A 27,318-nucleotide genomic window follows, 5' to 3' on the forward strand; every position below is an offset into this window, starting at 1 on the left:
CAAAAAACCTGGTGCCAGTTCTGTGCACATCTAACCTCTTACATGTTAATTATGGAATATGTTGACTTATGGCCACTAAGTCTATCAAAGAGCATCATACAAAAGCAAAAAATGACATTCAAATTTATGCAAAGAAAGTTGAACTGATTCAGCAGCCATGAACGGAAAAAAAATGGATTTTTCTACAAACTTCTTCCTGCTGCAGCCCTTGCTGCTGAAAAGGGTCAGGGGACCCTCAGGAATGGATGGAATGAGATACAGAAGGCCATATATGTGAAAATGTTGGGTTGCTGGAAAAACTAAATGGTGGAGGGAGGTATGTGCTTGAAGCAAGCTGAGCCCCAGGAGAGCTGTCCATATCTCAAGGAATCACTTGGGAGTTAGCTGGTGGATGTGCAGGTCTAGGAAGCCATGATGGACATAAACCATGCCTGTTGCCTTCATGGACCCCAAGTAAAACTGCCAGTGCCTTGGTTGCTTAGGTGGAGATTCCGATCTGAGTCCCAAGCAAAATGTTGGTCTGGTGTGCCACTGCTGGTATGCATGCCAGGGGTTGCCTGCTGCTAGCTTAGCTGAATATGACTGCTGTGCAATTGAAAAGAGCAAGAGGGAGAACAAACAACTTTGCACGTGTACGTCACATCCAGTAGCTCCAACATCCATTCATCACTGTGACGTTATATATGTCCAGGGCTTTGTGTGTGTGTGTGTGTGTGTGTTTTTAAGCAGGAACGCACAGGAACTCAGTTCCGGCTGACTTGATGTCAGGAGGTGTGGCCTAATATGCAAATAAGTTCCTGCTAGGCTTCTTCTATAAAAAGCCCTATGTGGAACAATGGTGATGTCAGGGGGTGTGGCCTAATATGCAAATGAGTTCCTGCTGAGCTTTTTCTACTTAAAAAGCCCTGTATATGTCTAATACATGGGCTGATCTGCTTATGGACTATTTTGACCCAGTTACTGCAATGGATGTTGACAAGATCCTGAGATCTGTGAAGGCTGCTACTTATGCACTGGATCTTTGCCCATCCTGGCTGCTAAAATCATGTAAGAGCCCTGATGTCCATCATAAATCAGCCACTAACTCATGGCACCTTCCCTTGCCACTAAAAGATATGGTTATCCATCTATTCCTTTAAAAAACACACACACACACATTCCTATAGAAAGAAATGATGTGGCCAATTATTTCCCAACCTCTAATTTGCCCTTCCTGGACAAAGTGAGTGAGAGAGTAGTAGCGGACCAACCCCAAGGTCTTTCTGGATGAATCTTCTGTTCTGGAACCTTTTCAGTCTGTAAACCAAGCTATTGGACAGGGACAGTGTCTGAATGTAGACAAAGGCCATACTTCTTTGTCAGTGCTACTGGAGTTACCTGTAGCCTCTGATACAGTACATCATGCCATCCTGTTGAGGTATTTGGAGGCAGAACGGGGTAATGGAAGATGATTAGGGTTTGTAGAATCTTTCGGGATCAAGTGCCGTGTTCTACTGGAGAAAGTTTTCCTTCCAGACGTTTCGTTCTTAGCTGCGGAGAACATCCTCAGTGGCGTTGCAGCTGGAGCAGGCGCTCAGACCTTCTTGGCTGCTTTGCATTGAGTGGGGCCAGGGCTGCTGGAGAGCTGCTATTTCTAGGCTGGAGGGGGTGTGATGAAAGGGCAATTGGTTTGTGGATGAGCCCATTGTTTGGTGGGGCTTCCTGGAAGGGTAGTGATAAGGAAACTGGCTGTTGAATGTGACCATTGTTCCGTGTTAATTGCTGGGAGGGTTGGAAGGGGTTTGAAGATAAGGAAGATGGTTGTTGACTGTGCTGATTGTTCTGTGGAATTTGCTGGTTGTTCTGAGACTTTCTGCAATTTTGCAGAAAGGGTGTTTTGCAGAGCTGGGTACCAAGATTGGTGGATGAAAATGCCTTCTTCCTTTCTGTTAAAATGCAAGATGTTTTTTGGACTGGCTGAAATTCTTCCACATGGACTTAAAGAGTCACTGTTGCATATCAATTATCTTCAGTGTGGGAGGTGTCTTGTGGGGTTACACTGGCTCTATCTTACCTCCCAAATTATTCAATCTCTAATGTAAAGCTCTTACAGGGGTGTCAAATATAAGGCCTCAGGGCCAGAAGCAGCCCATCCAGGGTTCTTACCCAGGCCACAAGCAACTGGTATGTATGGAAATATAAGATACTTCTTTTATGCTATACCTTGGGAAAAAATTATTCTTGCATATGATTAAATTGGGGCTTTTGTGGGCTTCCCAGTAAATCAATTGCTTTCACTGCTAGGAATCTATCAAAGTTTATATCTCCAGTACCTGGCATTACTTTTTATGGCACACATAGCCTAGCCTTACAAAGTGACATTTATGTCAGATTTGGCCCTCATAACAAATGAATTCAACACCTCTGCCTTGGAAGAAATAATTCATAGCTTTGGAACTGGATGTCATTAATGTGGTACTCAGCTCTATATCTCTCTATCCAGATTCCTTGATTATTCCTTTAATCACTTCCTCACTTCTGTGATTACATGGCTGAAAGTGAACATATTGAAAATGATCCCAGACAAGATGGAAGTGATGCTGGATGAGAAGTCTGAGATCTTAAATGACATATTTCTCACTTTTGATTGGATTCATCTGATCCTTGTTGACTTAAGAGCCTAGGGGTCATATTGAACTTGGCATTACTACTGGAGAAGCAAGTTAATACCCCTCCAAAAAAAAAGTCCAGTGTTGTTTAGCCCAGAAACAAATGGCTACTTGCTTTGCCTTGACAGATCTGGCCACCTGGATCATGCCATGGTAACATGAAGACTAGACTACTATAATGCACTTTAGATAGGTCTCCTCTCAAAACCAGTTCAGACTCCAGTTGGTGCAAAATTCCACAGCTTGGTGGAGCATGCATATTATATCCATTCTTCAAACACTCCATTAGCTGCCCATCAGTCATCAAGCTCAGTTCAAGGTACTGGCTATCACATACATGGTCTTGGACCATCACATATACATGACTGCTTCTCCACCTATATCCCACAAGAACAACTTTGTTCATCTGAGCAGGTACTTCAGCAAGTGCCACCATGCAGATAAGCAAGATCAACAATTGCCTGTACATGTGCCTTCTCCATAGTGCCTCCCACCCTGTGGAATGGCCTGCCTGGGGAGATCAGGAAAGCTCTCATTCTCCTGACATTTCACAAATTGTGTATAACACAATAGATCAGGAGGGCATCATAACAGACTGATGTACAACTATATTCCACATTGCTTAAATGTCACATGTAATACTTATGCATTGTTCAGACAAGTTCCATTTCAAATTTCTGCAGCTCCTAGCCCTATTAAGTTGCTATTAGATGGATCATCCTATTTATTGCAGTGATGTACACAGTGCACATCAGTGTGCGTGTGTGCGTATACACACATATCCTGCATTTTGAAGCAAATTGCTTCAGTGTTCTAAATCCAGTTCAGCAATATTAATAAAGAAAATCTGTGCAGATGAGGTAGAAATACATTTATTTACTTAATTCACAGCCCTTCCTTCTCACTAAGACTCAAAACAGATTACAGAATAAAAGACATCGCAATCATATAGCATAAAGACATTCAATGAACAATGCAATTGATGGGAAAACCACAGTGGTTTCAGCTATGTATGATTCTTAGAAGAATTAAAGTACTGGTTTTTCCGCATAAATTTTATGGATAGTAGCAAATCTAAGCTTCTTGGTGAACAGAACTGATGAAAACCTTTTACCTGTTGTTTTCTATTTGCATGGGATAGAGAAGGTAGAGAAAGAAGTACTCTTCTGCCTTTCTTATAATACAACAACTCATGGACACTCAATGAAATTGCTAAGCAGTCAGGTTAGAACAAATAAAAGGAAGTATTTCTTCACCCAAAACGTGATTCACTGCCACAGGAAGTAGTGACAGCTACAAGCATAGACAGCTTCAAAAAAGGATTGGATAAACATATGGAGCAAAGGTCCATCAGTGGCTATTATTCACAGGGTATTGTTGAAACTCTCTTTCTGGGGCAGTGATACTTTGTATTCTTGGTGCTTGGGGGGGGCAACAGTGGGAGGGCTTCTAGTGCCCTGGCCCCACCAGTGGACCTCCTTATGGTACCTGGTTTTTAGGCCACAGTGTGAGTGACACAGATTATTGGACTGGATGGACCACTGGCCTGATCCAATATGGCTTCCCTTATGTTCTTATAAACACACATATCCTCAACTTGGTTATACTTCACTGATACAAACTCTTACCTTCCTTACCAATTCCCATCTACCACAATTTCCCACAATCATCCACACTTCAAAAATTATCCATATGAACTGAATTCAGAACACTTTTTTCATAGACCATAGTGCTTCCTCAATCCAATAACCTAATCCATCAACAGATATCAAGTCATTTGTAAAAGCTGCTTTGCATTTCAGCTTGCTCAAAATGTTAGGCTTATTCATAGATATACAAAGAACCAGTTACCTCAGTCAGATGAGGGTTGGGGTTGAATCCACATTGGTTGCAGACCTTATTGTGACACTGTGTACAGGTGTTGAAGTTTGGCTGGTTAGGAGAGGAGGTGAGTTCTGTTGTCTTGCATATAGGACAGAGAGTGCTGCTGGGAAGGGGAGCAATTTGGGGGACAAAATAAGGTGAGGTAGGGGTGCTGCCTCGATCGGGTGACACAGATGGTGAGCGTCCTGATCTCTGGTCCCTGATGTCCACTTGGAGTGTCCTCCTTGGCCCATCAGCCTGTTGAATGGTCTGCCCATGGCTCCTCATCTCTCTTGTGCTTTCGCTAGTCTGAGCAGCCTGCTTAAGGGATGGGGAAGCTGTTCTCTGTCCCAAAGAGTGGTCTGATTGATCTGATCTTCTTGGTGTGCTGAAATATATTAAACATGTGTGTAAATCAGGATGTAGAGAACTATGGCTTCTACTGGCAAATCTTAGAAACAACCTATAAAAATACGATAAAGTATCACAACACACAAGTATAACTATTGTTCTGTTGCAACAATATCAATGTAAAGGACCCTACAGATATCCACTAATCTATGGATTTATATCAAATATCAATTTAGGTATGGTAAATTGGCTCTCTGGTTGTCTTGGCTGTCTGTCTGGTGTACTGTCCACCTAGCACCCCAGCTGACAGCCTGCCAAACCTGCTGTATGAACCTTGGAGTTCCCAAGATTGATTGTTCTTGGAAATTTCAGCAGAGTTTCAGGCTGGGATGTCACCAGTATGCTGATGACATCCAGCTATATCTGTTGATGGGTGGCTGGCCGGACACCTCCTCAGCAAACTGAGGGTTTGGAGACTGTGGTGGGATGGTTGAAGAACAGCCAACTGAGACTGAACCCTGCCAAGATGGTGGTTCTATGGCTGGGGAGGAAGAATTCAGAGTTAGGGTGCCGTCTCCAAGTTCTTAATGATGTGTCCTTGACAATGGCACCAACTGTCAAGAGCCTGAGTGTGATTCTGGACACCTCCTTATAAATGGAGGCCCAGATCACAAATGTTGTCAGACTGGCATTCTTCCAGCTATGCCAGCTCTGGCAACTGGTCCCCTACCTGTCTAGCCCCAACCTAGCCACAGTAATCCATGCAACGTCCACCTCCAGATTGGACTACTGTAACTCATTCTTTGTAGGGCTGCCCTTGAGACTAACCCCAAAACTCCAATGTATCCAGAATGCTGCAGCATGAGCCTCACAGGGACTCCACATATAGCACATATCCAGCCTGTGCTCCATGATCTGCACTGGCTTCCAGTGGAGTACTGGATCAAGTTCACGGTTATGGTATTAACCTTGAAGGCCTTTAATGGTCAGGGACCTACATATCTTCAGGGCCACCTCTTCAGGTATACCCCACAATGAATGTTGTGCTTGATTGATAAGAACTTACTGGTGGTCCCCAACCTGAGAGATATCCGGCTGTCCTCAACCAGGGCCAGAACATTCTCAGCCTTGGCCCCAACCTGATAGAACTCTATGCCAGATAACATTCATGCCCTGCAGGACTTAATGCAGTTCCACAGGGCATGCAAGGCAGAGATATTCCACCAAGCATTTGGTTGAGGACAGCAGTGGCTTTCCATCTCACTGGCACTTCTGCAGGAGGCATATTCTGGCAGCCTTATGGACATCTTACCGGTTATAAGTTCACTACTATTGTATTAACATATTATTGATTTCTAAATTATGATTGTATTATGAAAATGTTTTATTGATGTACAATGCATTGTGCCCTGCTTTACAGGGGGGGGGGGTTAAAATTTTAATTTAATAAATAAATCGCAAATAGTAAAAAATATTTTCTTAATCATATTAACATTTTGGTTGTTTTGTAATGTGGTTATTCTAAGTACTCTGAACAAAAACATTTGTATTGCAGTTTACTTAAAATATTGTACTCCACTTTTCTCCAGAAAAGTAGATCTCAAAATAGTTTACAACTCCAAAAACACAGAGACAAATCTAAAATCTCAGTACCGCAATAAAAATACCTCCTCTGGTACCATCTCCCAGCCAGATGGTTAAACTAAAGAAAAATCAACTATTCATAGTCTGTCAAAAGTTTATTTGCATGATTAGGTCCTGCACAATTTCCTAAACCTCTCAAGGGGAAATTGGCACACATCACCAAGCAAGCATGGCTTCAAAATTTCTGGCAATTTTACATTTCTACACCAGGTAGTGGCTTCTTTTCAAACCTAAGCACTCCTTTAACATAAGAAGAAATATTATTTTTCAAATACCAGGAGATACACATTGAGTAGAGTGCCAACCTCCAGGGAGCCTGAAGAACTTCAAGAATTACAGCTTCTTTTCAGGGTACAGACATCACTTCCCCTGAAGAAAATGGTGGTGTTCAAGGGTAGACTATGTGACACTATATACTGCTGAGGTCCCTCCCCAGGCACCACCCTCAAATTTCCAGGAATTTCTCAACCCAGATATGGCAACCCTACTATTGAGCTACAATTCTAGTTTTTGTTTGTTTGTTTTTACATTTTTTCTACCTTTCAACCTATTTTACATTCATTCCACCTTTCCTCAAGGCAGCTCCAATAGGGGGAGTGGGATGGTGTCGCCAGAGAAGATAGCAAACACCTGGTAGCCAAACTCCTGCCCCATGCCCACAAACCACCTGATAATCATCCAGGCTGAGATATTAATACAGAGTTTTGGAAAAGCCTGGAGTAAAAATAAAGACACCACCCCTGGAATGAAGCTGTTAATAGCTTTTTAAAGCTCTGGACAGGTAACTGATTTTAATTCTTCAGTGCAAAACCTGCAATCAAACATGGTTGATGGAGCTGACTCAGTAAAGTCCGCACAAGACAAAGTCATCAAACAAGACCTTACCAACTCTCTAAATGTCTTCAAAACAGAGATACTAGAAAACAGACATTAAATTCTAAAACCCTTAGCTGACCAGCTGGACGCTCAATCATCTCTCCAACAGATCTCCCAAACAGCAGAATCAGCAATGGAAATTGGGCTGGCTAACCAGAGAGAAATTCAACAGCTACAAAGTCACAAGAGCTGGGCCAGAGATAAAATCATGCAACTCAGAAATAAAATTAGAGCAGAAAACTTGACATTTTGTGGTTTTGCAGAACAAGTAGAGGGGACTACTGAACTGCCAGTCTTCATTGCTACATGGCTGACAATGGCTTTGCAAGTTGAGGACGGAATAGCCCCAAATATAATTATAGCATACAGATTGGGTTTCTTGCAAGCAAGCTGAACGAGAGGTCTAAGGGATATAATAGCAGAATTCTCAGAAATATACACAAAGAAAAAAAATCTTACACGAATTAAGAGTGAAAGGAGGGCTTCAGTATCAAGGCTCAACAATCTTTGTTTTCCCAAATATATCTTCAGATTCATTACAGATACTTCATGCTTTAAAACTGATTACTACCAAACTAATGGAAGCAGGAGTGTAATACAGATGGACACCTTTGGGCAAACTTCAAGTTAATCATTGAAATACCACCCTGGATGTGTTGGTCTAGAATGGCTATCTGCCACTTCAGTCTCTTAACCTTGAAACATCACAGGATCCTCTGGAAAAAGAACCATAGAAAAGGAAATTGGACTTTCCTACAACTTCACAGAGGTAGAGTAAGATCCCTGTGAGGCACTCACTCTGAAAGGACTTTTCTCCATCATTCTTCCAGCTGCTAATGAGAATCGCTTTTCTTTTCTTTTTCAAAAGTTTAAACCAGGTTTTTTTTTTTAATTAAGGGTGAATGGAGGGGAGGGGTTTGGTCCCATTGCACATTCAAAGCAGGCAGTCATCTTGTTGGAGCAATGATTGCTCTTGTCTGGTGGTTCCAAGGTCCACGGGATCTACCAACATAATCTTTTATGTAGCTACATAATGTGATTGTTTGTTCTCTTAGTATGTGGAATTTACAAAATTTCTGACTTTATTAAGGAAGTGGGAGGGATGGGGAGAGGGAAAATACATTTTTCAAGGTATTAATGCATCTTGAGCAGAGAACATGTTTAAAACATATAATAGTTAAGAGTAACGTGCAGAATTTTGCCAGTTAGATTTTTCATAAAATTTAGTTTGTATATGATAATGATTTTGATTTGGTTACTGGATGAGTTTTGTATTGTGAAGGGCACCTATTGGATTTCTAAAGGTAAGGAGAGGCACAGGACAATGAAACTTAAATCTATTGTGAAGCTAAACTGTATATTAGATAAGTTAAACCTTAACAAAACTCCAATTAAAGTTTGGAGACTATCACAGCCTAACTTTTTTCATAAGATAAAGTCAAAAGATTTCAAAGTAACATCTCTGTTCCAGTTATTTGACAAGTTCTATATTAAGCTAGGAATGGGAAAGACAAATATAATCAAAATAAAATGGGGATATAAGCTCTGGATTTGACTTAAATTTAAAATTCACCTTAAGCTAATCAAGAGCAATGAAGTCAATGAAAGCATAGAAATAATAAGGACAATTAATCAATTCAATCTTTTATACAGATCTGATATTAAACTTTGGAATCTTGCATGCTTGAATCTGTTTTTTCTGAATTTTTAATACTTAGAAAGGGCACATATACAATCCTTTTCTATTTTTTATGTTATATTTATTTGCTTTAACAATGAGATGCTCTTTTGGGAAGTGGAAAGGCTGTACATTGCATAGGTTAAGAAAATTATGACAATAAATAAAATAAAACTAAAAAAAGGCAGCTCCAATATACAGGAGGACAGGTTGCCAATTTCTTCTACCCAGATACTCACCAAAGTTTATTTATTTTATTTATATCCCACCTTTCCCCCCAATGGAGACCCAAAGCATTTTACATCATTCTCCTTGCCTCTGTTTTATCCTCACCCACAACAACTTTGTAACGTAGGTTAGGCTGAGAGTGTCTCACTGGCCCAATGTCACCCAGCAAGCTTCCAGGGCAGAGAAATTTGAACCTGCATCTTCCAGATCCATGTCCTACTTTAACCACTACACTGCCCTGGCTCTGTCAATGAGATATTTCCTCAGAACAAACCTGAGACACCATTTTAATATACCTAAGGCACAAAGTTCATAAAAGTAAAACAGTAAATAAATGTTCAGAAATAATGATTGTCATAATACTCTCTTTTCTCAGAACTGCTGAATAAAGGAGGCTTTTCAAGCTATGGTTAGAACAACTGGTTTCTCACATGGGCCAATCCCTAATCTTCACTGGAGGAGACTGAATAGGGCTATAGGTATTTGCTACTGTATAGTCTCCTTGCAGGACTGGAATTCTCAGCTTACTAGCAGAGACTGATACCAATTTTCTTATCCTAGTTCTGTGATACAAAATGGCAAGCAATAGGGCTGAAAATCTATCCATTTTGTTGCATTTCTTTAAAATGCAGTTTTCTACTTTGCCAAAAATGGAGACATGTTTTGAAATTGTTCTTCTGAAGTTGTTGCTTGTTCACCATTTCTAATTTTAAAATGTCACTAGTGTTGTTGTTATGCGCAACTGCAGAATCACTTCTTTTTTAACAACATATGTACACAGTCCATTCATCCGTATTTCCTTCATCCCAGCCAGAAGTACTAGATAACAGATATATATGAAGTTCTCACTGCTCTATGCAGAAGTATCTATGTTCAAACGTAGAAACAAAAAAGAAATGTTACTTTCAGTTGTTCCCACCTAACCTTCTGCTTTTTAACAAGGACAAGATTATATCTAGGTCTTTTTGGAAAGCAAGCCCTGTCCAAGTCACCAGAATGCCATATATTGCAGTCTTCATATTGTGTCTAGCTTCACCCCCACCTTTAGGTTTGCTCATTCAGCATTCAACCCTGTTTGCAGACTGGATAGCTTTGTCCCACATATGTTCTGAATTCCTATGTAAATAGCACTACATTAAAACACAGAACAAAATTAATAAAACTGTATTTACAAAAGAATATGTTCTTATGAGTAGTCTGGAGCACATCATAAGAAGGTCCTTGTGGCAAAGGATGTTGACTTTCTTAGCTCTGAGATAGCTGGTGAAGAGGTTCAGACTTTTATCATAACAAGAGTAGTTTTATTGCAGTTTTATTGGATGGTTTATACTTTCTGCATTGTTTTTATATTTTTGAAAATTGCTTTGAGCCTCAAAGAGAAAAGCAGGCTACATAGGAAGGTTATATCCAAGTTGGAAAATCACCATATGTAGCCCAGAAGTGCTACGTGCACAAAGACATCAAACGTTCAACAAAGTTACATTTGATCTCAAAAGAGAAATATCTTAGTGACAAGGAGATTAGTCAAATGGAAGTTGAACGGGAGAGTAAAAAGGGCAAAATCACTTAATGATGCCTGGAACTTATTTAAAACCATAGTAACTGAAGTTCAAATACCAAGGGTGGGTTTGTGGTACCATGGTAAAGCATCTGCTTTGCATGCCAAAGGTCCCAGGTTTAATCCTCAGAATCTCCCTGGGGCCTCATATACCCTCCCCATTTTGTGAAACTGGAACCAAAATAGCATCTCTTCCACAAAGCAAATTCTATTCCACATTGGTTATTTTATGACCATACTCATCCATTTTGTCATTGGCTTTAACTCCTATGACAGCACAATCTTCTAAAATTCCAAAGTGCCCACAAGTTCAACAGAGTTGATACTTAGTTCTACAAAACTGGACAACTGTCATCTGCTTTCCCCTCCCCCATCAAGTCACAGTCTAGTTATGACAACTCCATATTGTTTGCAAGGCAATTTACGTTCAGTTATGGCTTGCCATTGCTTGCCTCTGCATCATGACCGTAGACCATAGACTTTGATGGTGGTCTCCCATTCAACTACTAACCAGGGCTGACCCTGCTTAGCTTCCCATTTCTTGCCTCTGTATAATGACCGTAGACTTTGATAGTGGTCTCCCCATCCAAATACTAACCAGGGCTGACCCTGCTTAGCTTCCCAGATATGACCAAACCAGGCTAGCCTGGGCCATCTAGGTCAGAGTATTATCTATACAGAACTACCTTCCCGTTACTCTTGCAGATTCTAGACATACTTTTCTTGCATCCAGGCACTTCTCCATCCCTCAGGTCACTGAAAGACAGAAAGCATGAACCAGCAGTAATTTGCAGCAGAACATGATTTCTATCTAGATATCCATTGATTTAATCAGTGAGAGAGTGAAAGTATGTCTCAAAATAAAGAAGAATGTTGGATGGATGAAAATAAACAATGGAATAAACAGGTCTTCTGCAGCAGAGAAGAAAGAGAAACACATGGATCCTCCCACTGGTCAGTAAAACATGAATGTTGCCTTCACTTTTCCTTCATCTATGATGTAACTAGGACAGTCTCCTTCTGACTGTGCATTTCTTTGTCTTTCAAAGTTTAAGCGCAGAATTGCTGCAGCTGTCAAGCTGTCGGCTTTCCATCACCCACTGTAAAACTACCTTATGAAATCTGGTTTCTTTAAAAAATACTCTGATTTCTCTTCAGATCGTGAAATCTGGCATCACAATAGAAACAGACTTTATTTTCTTTCTGTAACAGTTCACCATTTTTAAATTATTATTTAATATATGATATTCCTTACTATGCCAATTCCATTTTATTATGTTTAAAGAAGCATATCAAGTAACAATCATTTATAATAGCATACTTTACATACTGGCAAAAAATAGTTTACATACTGGCAAAAAATGACTACTGATGATGGTTAAAGTATCAACTGCCAAAGAAGGATTAGAGCTGAACATCAAGAAGACAAAAGTACTTCTTGAGAAAAATACTTATCCACAACTTGCTGTGGAATTATACAGCTTTAAGGCTGATGATGGGCTTTTCGCATTCTCATTTTACTCATTGTTAAGTTCCTGTTTCTTGGGGAGGGGGGGATTTCTTGTTCTGCACATGTGTTGTACCCTCTAGTGGTCAATTAGACATCAAACAGGTTTTTTCCCTCCAATTTTTTTTCCTACAGAGAAATGAACTGGGGAGGGGGAAGACTGATGTTGAATCGACCACTAGAAGGAGCAAAACACATGCAGACCAGGAACACACACACACACCCAAAGAAGCAGGCAGAACGACAAATAATATGAGAATGCAAAAAAGCCAGATGATGAAATCGAAATAGTTAAAAGATTTTCTATTCTTTGGCTCCATCATCAACCAATATGAAGACTACAACTAAGAATCCAGAAGAAGACTGAGACTTGGAAGAGCAGCCATGAAGGAGCTAGAAAAGATCGTTAAGCATAAGAATGTGTCACTGGTGACCAAGATCGACATAAGATCACTCATACTTTAGTATTCCCCATTACTATGTATGGGTGTGAAAGCTGGACAGTTAAGAAAGCCAACAGGAAGAAAGAGGATTCATCTGAAATGAGGTGTTGGAAGAGAGTTCTACAGATACCATGGATGGCCAAAAAGACAAATAAGTGGGTTATAGAACAATGCAAACCTGAATTCTCCCTAGAAGATAAAATGAGCAAACAATGGGTAGTGTCCTTTGGTCATATAATGAGAAGACAAGACTCACAGGAAAAGACAGCAGGGCTAGGAAGTTGAAGGCAGTAGGAAAAGAGGGAATCCTAAAATGAGATGAATAATGAATTGACTCCATAAAGGAACTCACCAGTTTGCGAGACCTGAGCATGGCTGTTAATGCTCACCAGTTTGCGAGACCTGAGCATGACTTTTTGGGAAGTCAGAAGTAACTTGACAGCACAGTTCATTTCATGAGAATGAGTCAGATCCAAAGAATAGTGAGCAGAACTCTGCTCAAGAAACACCTTTTGTCACCTCTGTCTTCATACTGGGATCTTCAGTGTTCTCCAGAGCTTTTTTGGTAAAAAAGAAAAGGAAAAAAAAGCCCAGCAGGAACTCATTTGCAGTAAAATGAGTATCCAGCTTGCTGGGGGGAAAGTGTAGAAGACTGGGGAGGGCAATGGCAAACCACCCCGTAAAAAGTCTGCCATGAAAACGCTGTGAAAGCAACGTCACCTCAGAGTCGGAAACTACTGGTGCTTGCACAGGGGACCTTTCCTTTCCTTCTGACACCAAACCAGTCGGAACTGCGTTCTTGTGTGTTCCTGCTCAAAAAAAGCCTTGGTGTTCCCTAAAAGTCAATCCTGAGTATTGGAGGACCCCTCAGACACAATATGGGATGTGATATGAAAGCTGCAGTAGGATGGAGAACTCAGCAGAAATTGTCCCCCCTTCTTCCATAAATGTAAATTTGGATTCAGTGCAGTTTCTTTATTAGTATTCACAACCAAATGTATGTAACATCTAGCTTTCTATATAAAAATTTATATATTTTCTTGCAACCACTGAATGGCCCTAATATAGCACAGATAAGTCATGAGTTCCTGTTGCCCTTTAGCCTTATCATTAAAAAAAGATACTGTGGATGCTAGTCTGCAAGGACGTGGCACAAATCTCATTATACCCAGCCGCCTACAGTAGATGCACCACCCTAATGTAAAAGTATGTCAAACCTATATTTTTACACCCATTTTCAAACTGGTATACATTGGATCACCTCAAGAAATATTTTGGCTGGCTCAACAAAGAACATCCAGCTGACCTAAGTTACCAGAACAGGGCAGAGAAGCGCAATGGAGCAGACTCTGAAGACTGCCAAAGACTGTACAGAAGTGGTTGCTGGATACAAGTCAGGAGGGATAGGTCACAAAAGCCCTACATGGATTAAAAGCATTAAAGATAAGATAAGAAGATAAGATAAGATAAGATAAGATAAGATAAGATAAGATAAGATAAGATAAGATAAATTTATTTTTATATCCCGCCCTCCCCCGCCAATGGCGGGCTCAGGGCGGCTCACAGACACGGAACACCGTGATATAAATAAAATACAATATAAAACAAACAATTTTAAAATACAATTCAGTTACAAATTCAATCACATAATTAATTAAATGGATAAAACGGTGCTATAAAGTGCAATAGATCGCGATCATATACAGGATGGCAGGATGGCTATAGATCCGTTTAACCAGGTTCTGTCCCAAAGGCAAGCTGAAACAGAGAGGTTTTGCAAGCCCTGCGGAACTGGTTCAGGTCTCGCAGGGCTCGCACCATCTCTGGAAGTTGATTCCACCATCGGGGGGCCATTGCTAAAAAGGCTTGCTCCCTGGTTGTCTTCAATCTAGCCTCTCTTGGCCCAGGGATTTTTAAGAGGTTTTGGGAGCTAGATCTCAGTGCTCTCTGGGGAACATATGGGGAGAGGCGGTCCCTGAGGTAGGCAGGTCCTCGGCCATATAGAGCTTTAAAGGTGATAACCAGCACCTTATAGCGAACACGGTACACAACCGGCAGCCAGTGCAGATCCCGCAGCCCAGGCTGCACATGTTCCCACCGAGGTAGTCCCAGCAGCAGCCTGGCCGCCGCGTTCTGCACTACCTGAAGTTTCCGTGTTCGGCATAAGGGCAGCCCCATATAGAGGGCATTGCAGTAGTCTAGTCTTGAGGTGACCGTTGCGTGGATCACAGTTGCTAGGTCGCTGCGTTCCAAGAAGGGAGCCAACTGCCTTGCCCTCTTGAGGTGGAAGAAGGCGGATCTGGCCATGGCAGCTATCTGGGCCTCCATTGATAAAGAAGATTCCAGTAGCACTCCCAGGCTCTTGACCCTGCGCACTGGTATCAGTGGCGCACCGTCAAAAGCCGGTAGGGTGATCTCCCCTCCTGGTCAGCCCCGGCCCACGCAAAGGACCTCAGTCTTCGCCGGATTCAACTTCAGCCCACTCAGCCTGAGCCAGTCAGCCATGGCTTGTAACGCCCGGTCCAAATTTATAGGGACATCGCCAGTCCGGCCGTCCATCAATAGTTAGAGCTGGGTATCATCAGCGTACTGATGACAACCAAGCCCGTACCTCCGTGCAATCTGGGCAAGGGGGCGCATGTAGATGTTAAACAACATCGGGGAGAGAACTGCCCCCTGAGGCACCCCACAATGAAGTGAGTGTCTCTGAGACAGCTCCCCCCCCAATTGCCACCCTTTGTCCCCGACCTTCAAGGAAGGAGGAGAGCCACTGTAAGGCTAGCCCCCGAATTCCTGCGTCGGCGAGGCGGCGGGTCAGCAGCCGATGATCGACCATGTCGAACGCAGCCGACAGGTCTAGCAGCAGCAATACTGCCGAGCCACCTCATAGGAAGGCTCATAGGAACAAAGAAGTGGAAGAAAACAAAAGAAAGACTCATTTTTTTTCCAGAAGTCAGCTTTGAGATGCCAGTGTACAGAGACTTGAGTATTCTTTACAAAGGTGGACAATAAATGCTACAAAGCACTCATGCAAGCAAACTAAGGAAGAAGTACCTCAACTAACTCTCCCCACATGCCAAGTCTAACATGGCATCTTGAAAAAACCTCTTGAGAATCCTAGGCTGCAATCACACACACTAAATAATGCACTTTCAATCCACTTTCAATGTACTTTCCAACTGGATTTTACTGTGTGAACTGTCAAAATCAGGTTGGAAAGAACACTGAAAGAGGATTAAAAGTACATTATTTAGTATGTGCGATCACAGCCCTAGACAGAAACATCACTTATTTCAAATCTTTACCAGCCAACATCAAGAGCTTTAGAAGCCAACATCAAATTTTGAGGCATCACCATCATCATTATTACTTCTAGAGTGCAGGCAGCCCAATCCAGACATAAGTGGCGGCCGGCCGTGGCATAGCTACCGTGCCGATAGTAGTCTTCCTGAGGATTTTGGCATGCTGGAGACAACAGACAACCCCCCACCCAGAGACCCCATGTTGCCCTGATGCCCCCTGCCATGTGCACGGAACACCTCCCTCGGGGCCGCAGAACTCAGAGTGCGTGTGCATCAGCTGCAGAACTCTGAGTCCAATTCATCAGCCCCCCCTTAGTGCCCTGCACACAACAGCCCTGTGGGGTCGGGTAGGCTGTCAGCCCAGGCAGGCTGAGGGGCAGCACTCCCCTCCCCTGTCCAGCCTGGGCAGGCTGAGGGGCAGCGTGGCGGCTCATAGACCGTTCTCCCCGCAACCAAGTCTGCCCACCCTCCCAGGCATTCCCTCAGAAAGGCCACTGACAGAGCGGGGGGGAGGGTTTGCCCAGGGAACATGCAGCAGATGCCAAGCAGGAGAGACAACAGAGGGCACAGCTCAGACTTTATTTTTCCAGAACAGAGTGCAACAGTCTCCCTGGCATGTGCTGGGCAGTCTCGCTGTGGGTGGGGCTGCATTCAGAGTGACAGGCAGAAACAGCTGAGGAAGTGGGAAGGGACACACATGGAAACCTCTGTGTTGAAGTTCCACCTGCAAAATGGAGATAGATATCAAGAGTACCTGCAGGGGCAGCGGCTGGAAGAGCAGGCTGCTTTCAGCCAAGTGCTCTCTTAAAGGGACAGTCTCTGAGCCACCTCCCCACAACAAGGCAGCTGCCACACACACACACACCGTGCCCTGCCAGGGGTTGGGAACGCGGCAGAGAGCAGAACAAGGGAAGGGAGCAGGCAGCAGCACAGGAGAGCAGGGTCAGCAAATGCCCCCTGCTGGAGCCCACTGCCTGGTTCAAGTGCCAGAGATGCTCGCACACCAAGCGGTCAAGAACAAGGGGAGGGGGGACAGTGGAACTTACCTATCCATGGGTGACAGTTCTCGCATGCAGAGTCTCCAGGAGCCTGGAACCTGTGGAGACCTCTCTCTCCCCCTCGCAAGTCAAAGATACTGTCAAAGCAACCACACAGTGCAAAACCCATCACCAACGTGCCTGCCTGTCCCTCACTCTAAGTCTGTATGGTCGGGAGCTCGCCAGCAGAGCTTCCTACCATGCTCTCCTCTCCCTAACAACTGAGTTGTGCGAGGCCAGATCAGAAGTATTTCTAGGAGGGGGGAGACTGCGATTGGGTGCTGGGAAGGGGGCTCATCAGCCCAAAGTGCAAAGGGATTAGCGAGGCAATCACACCGCTCCCTAAGGGGTTTGCAAGCTTCTGCAGCAGCGGAGGCGACCTTTGCTTTTGGTTTCAACAAGTGCCTATGGGACATGCCACTATTTTTGCCGGCGTAACATTGCACCTCTCGGGGGGGGGGGGGTGTCATGGGCCAAACTGCTCAGGAAGCCACCTAAGCCTGGCCACGCCCCCAACTCCAACCCCTCCTCCACCTGAACACCACGCTCCACCTCACTTCCCTCCACGCTCAGACACAGCCCTCAGGTGCCGCTGCCCTCGGGCAGAGCAGCGCTCAGGCGGTCCCCCGCCCACGTAACTCCCCTTCGCTGTGGCAGCGCCCGTCATACGTCGGTGCAAACCCTTCCTGTACCCACATAGCAGCTTGTCTGCTCCCAAAAGACTTTCCGCCCCTCCCCTCTGGATTGTGCTGTTAATGGCTTTAGAATCTAATAACAAGGCAGAAAAATATTTCAAACTTTTAAGCACCAATATTAAATTTCTAGGTCCCTGTATGAATAGGCATCTGAAATTACTTCCAGCCCTAATTATATGTACATAATTAAGTGTATAAAATATGCAAAAAGTTATGGAAGCAGAAATAGCAAAGAATATAATAGTTAATCATTAATTGCCTGATATCAAGATTTGCTGTGCAAGAAAATAAGTGTTAAGGATGGGGTGTACTAATCTCTATGCCAGCACATCACAACCCACAATGTTTCACCAGCATTACTGAGACCTAGTTCTGGACCTATAAACAGATATGCCTGTCCAAATTAGAATGGAAGTTTAAATAACTATGCCATAAAAATCAACAGTAAAATATAATCTGTACATGAATTATAATTTTTCATAATTTATTGAACACAGTATCTGAAAACTCAGACTAACTGAAATCAAGACAATCTGAAGCTAAAACTAGATGTTGCTGAAAACAATGGTCTTTTATCTCTGGCAATGTGCAGCAAAACGTATGATATAACCTTTCACTTAGGTTTCCTATAGTCAATCCATTTCATTGGCTGACTCTTAAAGATTGATGTTAACATATCCACAAAAGCAACCCAATCCAAGTGTGCAGAACCTGAATATGCTTTCCCCTAGCTTATCCATTCAAGCATACGATGAAGATCAGATAACTGGAAAGTGGATAAATGTCAACATACAGGGCTTTTTTGAGCAGGAACGCACACGAACACAGTTCCAGCTGGCTTGGCATAAGAGATGTGGCATAATATGCAAATGAGTTCCTGCTGGGCTTTTTCTACAAAAAAGCCCTGTCAACGTACAACTAAAAACATAAGTACATAAGAAGAGCCCTGCTGGATCAGACCAATAGTCCATCTACTCCAGTATTCTGTCTCACAGAGTCAACCAGTTCCTCTGGAGGGCCAATATCAGGACATACAGGATAAGGCCTTCCCCTGACATTGCCTCCTGGCTCTGGGATTCAGAGGTTTAGTGCCTCTGAATGTGGAGGCTCCCCTCAGTCACAATGGCAAGTAGCCATTAATAGACCTATCCTCCATTGATCTATCTACTCCCTTTTTAAAGCTGTCTATTTCTGTGACCATCACTACCTCCTCTGGCAGTGAATTCCACATTTTAATCACTCTCTGTATAAAGAAGTAGCCAGAAGGATGTGAGTGCTACTGTGCAGAAAGGTTAGTCTGGATCTCAAGGTTTTTGTGGGCATCCCTGGTCAAAAAGAAGTATCTGTTGCAACCAACAACAAAGAATGGAGCAGGAGGCATGCCCTGCCGAATCTGGATATGTGTGGTACAAACTGCCAGAAGCGATGAATTAGTGCCAAAGATCTTATTAGTTTAACTCTAAAAAGTTCTAATTGAGACAATACATATTCAAGTGCCATTAGTTTGATGCACAGAAACCACAAAGAACACTCTTTCTTTAGAATATTTGATGAAGGATATTTTAGTGTTAGTTTGGATCTCAAAGTTTTTGCAAACGAAGTGTTTATTGTTCACTATTAGCTACAGTGTGTATATGTGTGTATATGTGTGTGTGTGTGTATGTATATATATATATATATATATATATATATATATATATATATATATATATATATATATATATATATATATATATATATATAATTTTTTTTGGCCATTGTGTGTCACAGAGTGTTGGATTGGATGGGCCATTGGCCTGATCCAACATGGCTTCTCTTATGTTCTTATGTTTGTTTAAGAATTTTTGTGACTCCAGGACAATTTTTTTTAAATGTACTTGAAAAAACAAAATAACTGCTATATTATACACTTTGATTCAGCTTTTATAGATAAACCAGATTCTTTTTCTTAACAAAGAAAACAGGAATGGTTAATATTCCTTGACTTCATTACGATATTTTATATACACTGTCATGCGCAAAATGGAGGCCAAAGGAGTAAGTAGGACTTCTTTAAAATAGATACATGAATGCTTAAATATCAAAACAAAGGAATTATTAATATTGCAGTCAATTAAGACTAAAGTTTGCTATCCATTATTAATACATTGTCAAGATATATTACACCCATACAAAAACTCAAGTGAAGCATTCATTGAGTTTTGGACAATGCCCAGGTTCTCTTCAATTGAATCTTACATAACCCTGGCAAACCAAGAAATGAACTACTGGAACTTCCCAGAACAGACCTGAACCAGAGAAAAAACAAATGGGTGACCTAACAGCAAGCATTCTGCCATAGGATCTTAAGCTGGAGCATAGCATTTTTACATAGCTTTTCCCCAGATCCACCCTTACAACAATGCTGATAACATGTTCCATTTCCATGGACTGAATTAAGTACAGATGTCAGCCTCTATGTGCAGACAACAGAAGAAAAACTTCACACTGGACTTAGGTCTAAGTTGTGTTCTACTGACAGAAGATGAAGACAGAGACAACAATGTATACTATAAATGAGAAGACAGTGAAACAGAAAAGGCTTCCATAAATAGAGAACGATGACAGGGAAAGTAGGAACAATGAGCAATGGGCAATGAACCTGAAAGGAGCTGAAAGTAGAATGTTTGAAGAAACTGGGACACAGATGTCAATGACATACAAAAAAAAGAAACCCTAAAGAACACTGCTCTGGCCGCCCCTGTTGGCCAAGGTGAGTGGAAGGGATGCCAGCTCTGAGTTGGGAAATACCTGGAGATTGTGAGGGTGGAACCTAAGGAAAGGGGGGTTTGAGGAGGGGAAAGACTTCAATGTGGCATAATGCCATAGAATCAATCTTCCAAAGCAGTCATTTTCTCAAGGTGAATGGATCTTTACCACCTGAAGATCAGCTGTAATCCCAGAAACTCTCCAGCCACCACCTGGAGGTCAGCAACAGTGGGTGAGAAGGGCCAGGATATACCAGCATCCTGTGGATGAGAGGTGTCCAGCCTCAGCGCATATAGAAGCACTGTGTTGGAGGCAGGAAGGTGAGGGATACTAAAAGAGCTGGCTGCTTCCCTTGTCACTCTGATCTCAGCTCCTTTTATTCTGCATCTGCCTGCAAACTGTGGATGGAAGATCCATGGACATGAGAGAGAGAGAGAGAAGTTGTGAAAATTAGATCTAAGCAGAAGAGGGTTGTGAAAACCCTCAGAACAGACCAGGGGACTACGGCATTGACAAGAAGTAAGGCTGTAAAGATACGAAACTGTGGAAGGAAGTGGAATGATTGCATTTCACTTATTGGTTTGAACCACTAAGCCAAATCTTCCCTTTCTGTCTTTTTTCTTTTGAGGGAAGCTATTCTGTATATAAACAGCCTTGGGTGCTCTGTGGGAAAGCAATATATAAATGTATTAGAAGGAATAAATAAAATCTTTGACTGCAGATCTTTAGTTAGGAATAGCTTTATTGTTGATTTTTTAAAAATCATCTAGTGAAAAAAGGCAGGAAAACGTTATTCAAGAATGTTCTACTGCAGAAGGGAAGAATTATATTATGTTTGAGTTTTTCATCCTTTTGTTTCATTATAGGTAGACATCTTTCAAAATGTACAAATGCCATTCCACCGAGGTAGCAGAATTTTTTTTGCAACCTGACAACAGTTGACAGTTATATTGCCTTTATCAGAGTACTAGCAGAAGCAATAACTAAAATAACTGACATGGGCTATGTTAAACAGAACACAACAGTGCCCCAAAATACAGCCAACTTTTCCTTGGCTTTACTGTGTGTGTGTTAGTGTTGATTACATTTTCTGTTCATGGCTTTCTCTTTTACAATAAACAGTGTGATATAACATTGGCATCCCTATTTCCTTATGAACCTTCCCAATGACAGCAGTCAACTTTAGAGGGGCCTACTTCTGGTGCCCCTGCCATCTAAGATTAGGTGGGTGGCAACCCAAAAGATGGCCTTCTCAGAGATGACACCAAAACTCTGAAACTGTCTCCCCAGGAATACTCATCTGCCCCCTTCAGACACCGACTTCTTCTAGTGAGTGAAGGCTTTTTTGTTTTGCTAGGCATGCCTTCAGTTATCCCTCCTTGGTCCCCAGTGTTTTAAGTGTTGTTTTCATCTTTCATACTTATTTTAAGCTTTGGTTTTAACTTGATTCAATTTTGTATTTGAACATAGGTTTTAATGGCTTTTACGATATTTCAATTTGTATGCTTCAATTTATTAGCCACTTGGTGGCCCCATGGGAGCAGAAAGGTGGGTTTAAAATCTTAATAAAATAAAATGAATGAAATGTTTAGAATGGTAATCCTAGTTCAACCCAGTCATGAAGCTGACTGGGTAACATTAAACCAGTCACACACATAAAGATATCTGAAGATGCTGTATACAGAACCAGACCATTGGCCTATCAAAGACAGTATTGGCTACTGCAAGAGTCCTCAGCATGGTGCGTATGGGTACCACAGCACATGCCAACAGCTTTGCTAGTGCCTGCTTACCAAGTGTTTCTTTAGAAACTGGCCAAGGACAGATTAGGCTTTACTCCAGAAAACTGGTCATTACAGATCTGATTGGCTGTGAAGATCTTTAAAAATCTTCACTGTGTGACTGAGTGAGCTGTGTGTATTGAAGAAAGTAGTTTAAAACATTATGACCATTTTAAAAGGCATCCTGTCAACCAGATCTTCTTCCTGAAATGCTGTAGAGTTCTGCACAACCTAACTCCCTGATATTTTGTGGTTGGATCTGTCTCCTATGGCAGCCATTTAGTGGTTGGCTCCACCACACGATGTCAGAATTCCAAAGGTATCTTCAGGCTCAAAATGGCTGGGGATCACTGTCTACTCAGACTTGCAGCAATTCTCCAGGGGTTCAGGTAGAGGTCTTTCACATCTCCTTCTCCCTTGTCCTTTTAATTGGTGGTGCTGGAGATCAAACCTGGGAACTTCTGCCTGCAAAGCAAAGGTTCTTCTACTGAGCCACAGCCCCTCCCCATTCTGCAGTCATTCTCCCCACTCCAGGGCTTTTTTTGAGCAGGAATGCACAGGAATGCAGTTCTGGCTGGCTTGGTGTTAGGGGGTGCGGCCTTAATATGCAAATGAATTTCTACTGGGCATACACAATTCTACACTTGAATTTCTGCATAAAAAGCCCTGCCCCATTCTATAGTCATTCTTGCTGTATCTGATGAAGTGGACCAGCAAGAAAAAGGGGGAAGTCAGTGTGTGGGCACAGGCATGAAAAGTAAAAAGAACCGCTGACTATGATACTTAGTGGTCATAGTCAGCGGTTCTTTTCATTTTTCATGCCTGTATCTGATGAAGTGACTCATAAAAGCTCATGCCCTGCCACAAATTTTGTTAGTCTTTAAGATGCTACTGAGCTGCTGCTCTTCTGCTGCTACAGACTGACTAACACGGCTACCCATCTTGATCTAGTCCCTCCCCAGTCACTCTGGTTCAGTCTAACCTGCCTTACAAGGTTGCTGGGAAGCTAAAATGGGGAGAGAGAATCATATATAAAGTGAATGGTGGGATAAAACTGTAATATATATAAAAAATCTGATCCCGGATAGCAAAAAATGCATGTTATGATAGAAGGATGTCAATGTATATATTATTCATTTGCTATATGGCGCCCAAAGAGTTTTCCCATAAAACAAACTGAAAGGATTCACAATTAAAATAATAAAGTAGCTAAGCAAATCAGTTGTGTGCCCCCAACAGCTATGGTATGATTCTTTTTCCTACTGTATAAACAAAAAATTATAATTGCAAAACATAAAATGATATGTCCATAAAAAGATATGCCTATTCACCTTGTTCGCCACCCTGAACCTGCTTCGGTGGGGAAGGCAAGATATAAATTGAACGATATAAATAAATAAATCTTATGAACAATGCTAAAATTCTAGAATTTCCACCTCCTTTTCAAAACTTCAGCTCTTGAGTTACAGGAGTAGCTTTTAAATCCTTCTGATGCAGCTAAGTATCTATGATTCTATCATACTTCCACAGTTACAGTCACTTGCTGGAAGCCTGTGGCCTGAGCAGATCAGAGATACTAGTCCTGGGTTCTGTGTCTTCCAGTGGTCCTCTTTATTCTCTGTCAGCTCAGTAGTAAACTGGAGATAGCAAATTCACATAATGTAGAGCAGCATGGCCTTAATATAATCTGTATAAGCAGGAAGAACACTGTGCATGTGAACTGTGTGGGTCTCATATAGGCATGTAATCTGTCTGAACAGGTCTTTGGGTGATTTTAGCCATGCCATCAAAACCTAGCAGGGTATATTTGACATGGTTAAAACTGCCAAAATATCATAGGAAGGCTCTCACCTCTAAGTGGCTTGCCTGGGGATGGCTTGCCCATGAAGTCCTACTTCAAGTGGCCATCTGCACCAAGTGTCTCCAGCACCCCATGATTTGCTACTTACACAAATGACCAAGCCCATGTCAGTTTGCACTACATGAGTTTGCTACTTCTTTGCTTCTTTGTTAAAATAAGGCCTTAGTAGAAATCAGAATCATTTCTACACAGTCACAGATTAATCATCAGTACCCTCTGGCAGTCTTCAATAAAAATTGAAATAACCATACTGTGAAAACAGAGGAGAATATAAAAAAGAAAATAGAATTGGGAAGGAGAGACGTAATACCAGATGTTATTGGACGGCAGGTGCATTTGTGCTAGAAAGTTGAAATGCATGTCTAGATGGAGGGCTAGGCAATTGTAGGAAGACTTGCTAAATGCATGACAGAAGTTTTCTTAAAAGGCCAGTATGCTTCAGCAGCTGTTCCCATAGAAAAACTGGGACACCCATAGTTCCTGTTGTAGGTCCTATTCCTGGAAATAACTGAATCAGCTGCAGATTATAATGGAAGCAAGTGAACCAAGAGGAAGCAAGAGGTGCCCTGCCTCCTCTTCTGGGATCCAGGACAATCACATTGGCCTTCAGTAGTTCTCTTTTCATCCCTCAAGTTGTAGTATTCACTGTTTGATCAATTGTTACTATATATCTGAACCTTATATTGCTTATTTCAATTTTTACCCTGTCCCTTCCCAAGGGGCTCAGGGCAGCTTATAATCGCAATAAAATAAGAAATATTTGAAACATCAGTAATAAAAGAAATTAAAGAAAAGAGAACAGCCAGAAATTCCATGTACCATTAACACATTGGTCTCCTGGGACCAGAGCCACAAATTAGGCAAAATTTTTCATTTATCATGCCACTTCATTTTTAACACCTTTGTAAATGTTTCTGGCAGGCAGCTTGTGAGTTTGAAAAATAAAATTCTGATACCAGAAGCACTAAGCAAACAAAGTTCTTGAGAAAACAAGTGGTAAATGCAAACAAGACCCACTGCTGGATATGGATTAAACTACTGCTTTGCTTTTTAAAAATTATCTACAGTTAATACGGGGCATGGCTTAGTAATGCTACTTTCCTCAGATATATCTGAAAAAAACCTCAAAACAAAAAAAGTTTATTTTAACAGTCTTATTTGTTGGACTCTAAATATAATGCTCTAAAGGATTCTTGTGGCATTTCAAACACTAACAGATTTATTGTAGCATAAGCTTTAATGGGCTAGAGCCTAATTCATGAGATCAATATACCTCACGGTAAATATAATGTTAAACCTAAAGTTTCAAATAACTCATAAATGGAAGATATCTGTGCAAAACACCTGCTAATTTATTAAATACTTTATTTGATGTATGGGTTTTTTATTTAGGATTAATTTATAAGCAAGACTCAACTTAAGTATCTACTGGCAGTAAAATTTTAAAAATCTATATTTATAGTGAAGAAACAGCATCCCAGCCTAGTATGGAACTGCTCCTACACCAAATTTGTACATTTTTAACTCCTTCCAAAAAGTGTATGAAAATAATGGTATCCTGAAGCAATAACCTTTAAAAAAATCTGAGCAGTTCAAAGGTCATATTTTCTGTTATTTTATATTATATATATATATATATATATATATATATATATATATATATATATACATATTTTCTGTTTATATATATATATAAAATATACTTTTTTTCTCTGGTATGTGGTCATGCATTTCAAAGTTTGACATTGCTTAAGAAAAGAATTAGAAGAAGAATTGCAGATTTATATCCCGCCCTTCTCCCTGAATCAGAGACTCAGGGTGGCTTACAATCTCCTTTATCTTCTCCCCCAACAACAGACACCCTGTGAGATGGGTGGGGCTGAGAGGGCTCTCACAGCAGCTGCCCTTTCAAGGACAACTCCTGCCAGAGCTGTGGCTAGCCCAAGTCCATTCCAGCAGGTGCAAGTGGAGGAGTGGGGAATCAAACCCGGTTCACACAGATAAGAGTCCAGGCACTTAACCAATGCACCAAACTGGCTCTCTCCAATAGAAAATAAACTCCCCAAGTTTCAGCATGGCAAGTGTTCCTGTTCCGCAAGATAAACTCTACAGCTGAACTCACAGTCCAACAACTGTACAACAGGCTATTTTCTAAAGGAATACTTTAAAATAGTAGTGTAAAACTCTGTGAAGTCTGTTATGTACAAAGTGCAGTCCTTCAAACAAGCCCTGATTAAGGTAAATTAAACAGTCATATCATTTAATGGAAAAAAGAACCTTCAGGGACAATGAAAGAAAGGAATCATGCATGACAGCACAGCACCCAGTACATTTTCCAAATCCAGCAATTACTGTTTGTTTGCCGGGGGGGGGGGGGGTGCTGTTTGGAATAAAATTGGGCCTAACAACATCAATCAACTAATCTGTGAAAATAACTCTTTAATGACTTGATCATAGATTAACTGGGCACCCATTATTAAACTCAACTAGCCATGCGTGCTTTCAGTCTGCTACTTCTTGGGCCAACTGATTCTTCCATTCTTCCCAATTTTTCCAGCAACATCCATTTCTCCCTGCTACTGAAGCAGCCTATTATATGGAGCATTTGCAATCTGTCTGGACAAGTGTTGCTACCGATGCTCCATTTTACATCTGTTTAATGTCAATAGTGTCACAGGCACCATCACAGGAGCCAATGCACATTTTATATGGCAAGCCTGTTTGTTGCATATACCTCAATCTTCAGAACAGCAAAAACTGTAAAATGTAAAGTGAAAATGCATGTTTGTGAAAAGCTAATGGACTCATGCTTAAGAGCCACAACAGACTAGTCTCATGGTATTTCCTGCTCCACATGCTGATGTCTATATGGCAGGAATCTTTAACATATGAAATGTGTGTATTGACCAAGGCTTTACAAAGTGGAGGAGAGTGTGTTGATCTGATATCTCAGGGAAGGAGAAAAGGCCATTAGCCACAACAGCAGGATGATTCTCTGGAGTAATAGGCTCCTCTTGCTCAAAGGGGAGTTACTGAGAGTACGATCTGGCTCCTGATGTTTCAGGTTTATTTTATAAATACTCTTAACATATACAGTG

The 27,318-nt window shown here is 41.6% G+C and overlaps 1 protein-coding gene across 7 annotated transcripts in view; it reads right to left on the reverse strand.

The window, feature by feature from the left end:
* BSN (bassoon presynaptic cytomatrix protein) overlaps positions 1-27,318 on the reverse strand; it is a 383,958-nt gene that overhangs the window by 350,002 nt on the left and 6,638 nt on the right. For all 7 annotated transcript variants that reach the window (XM_060240047.1, XM_060240049.1, XM_060240050.1 and 4 more), the window contains exon 2: positions 4,500-4,899. In XM_060240047.1, the coding sequence (XP_060096030.1) occupies positions 4,500-4,899 (400 nt within the window). The remainder of the gene's footprint in view (positions 1-4,499; positions 4,900-27,318) is intronic.

The sequence above is a fragment of the Heteronotia binoei genome, chromosome 5 (assembly GCF_032191835.1).
Source record: "Heteronotia binoei isolate CCM8104 ecotype False Entrance Well chromosome 5, APGP_CSIRO_Hbin_v1, whole genome shotgun sequence".
NCBI classification, from domain to species: Eukaryota; Metazoa; Chordata; class Lepidosauria; order Squamata; family Gekkonidae; genus Heteronotia; species Heteronotia binoei.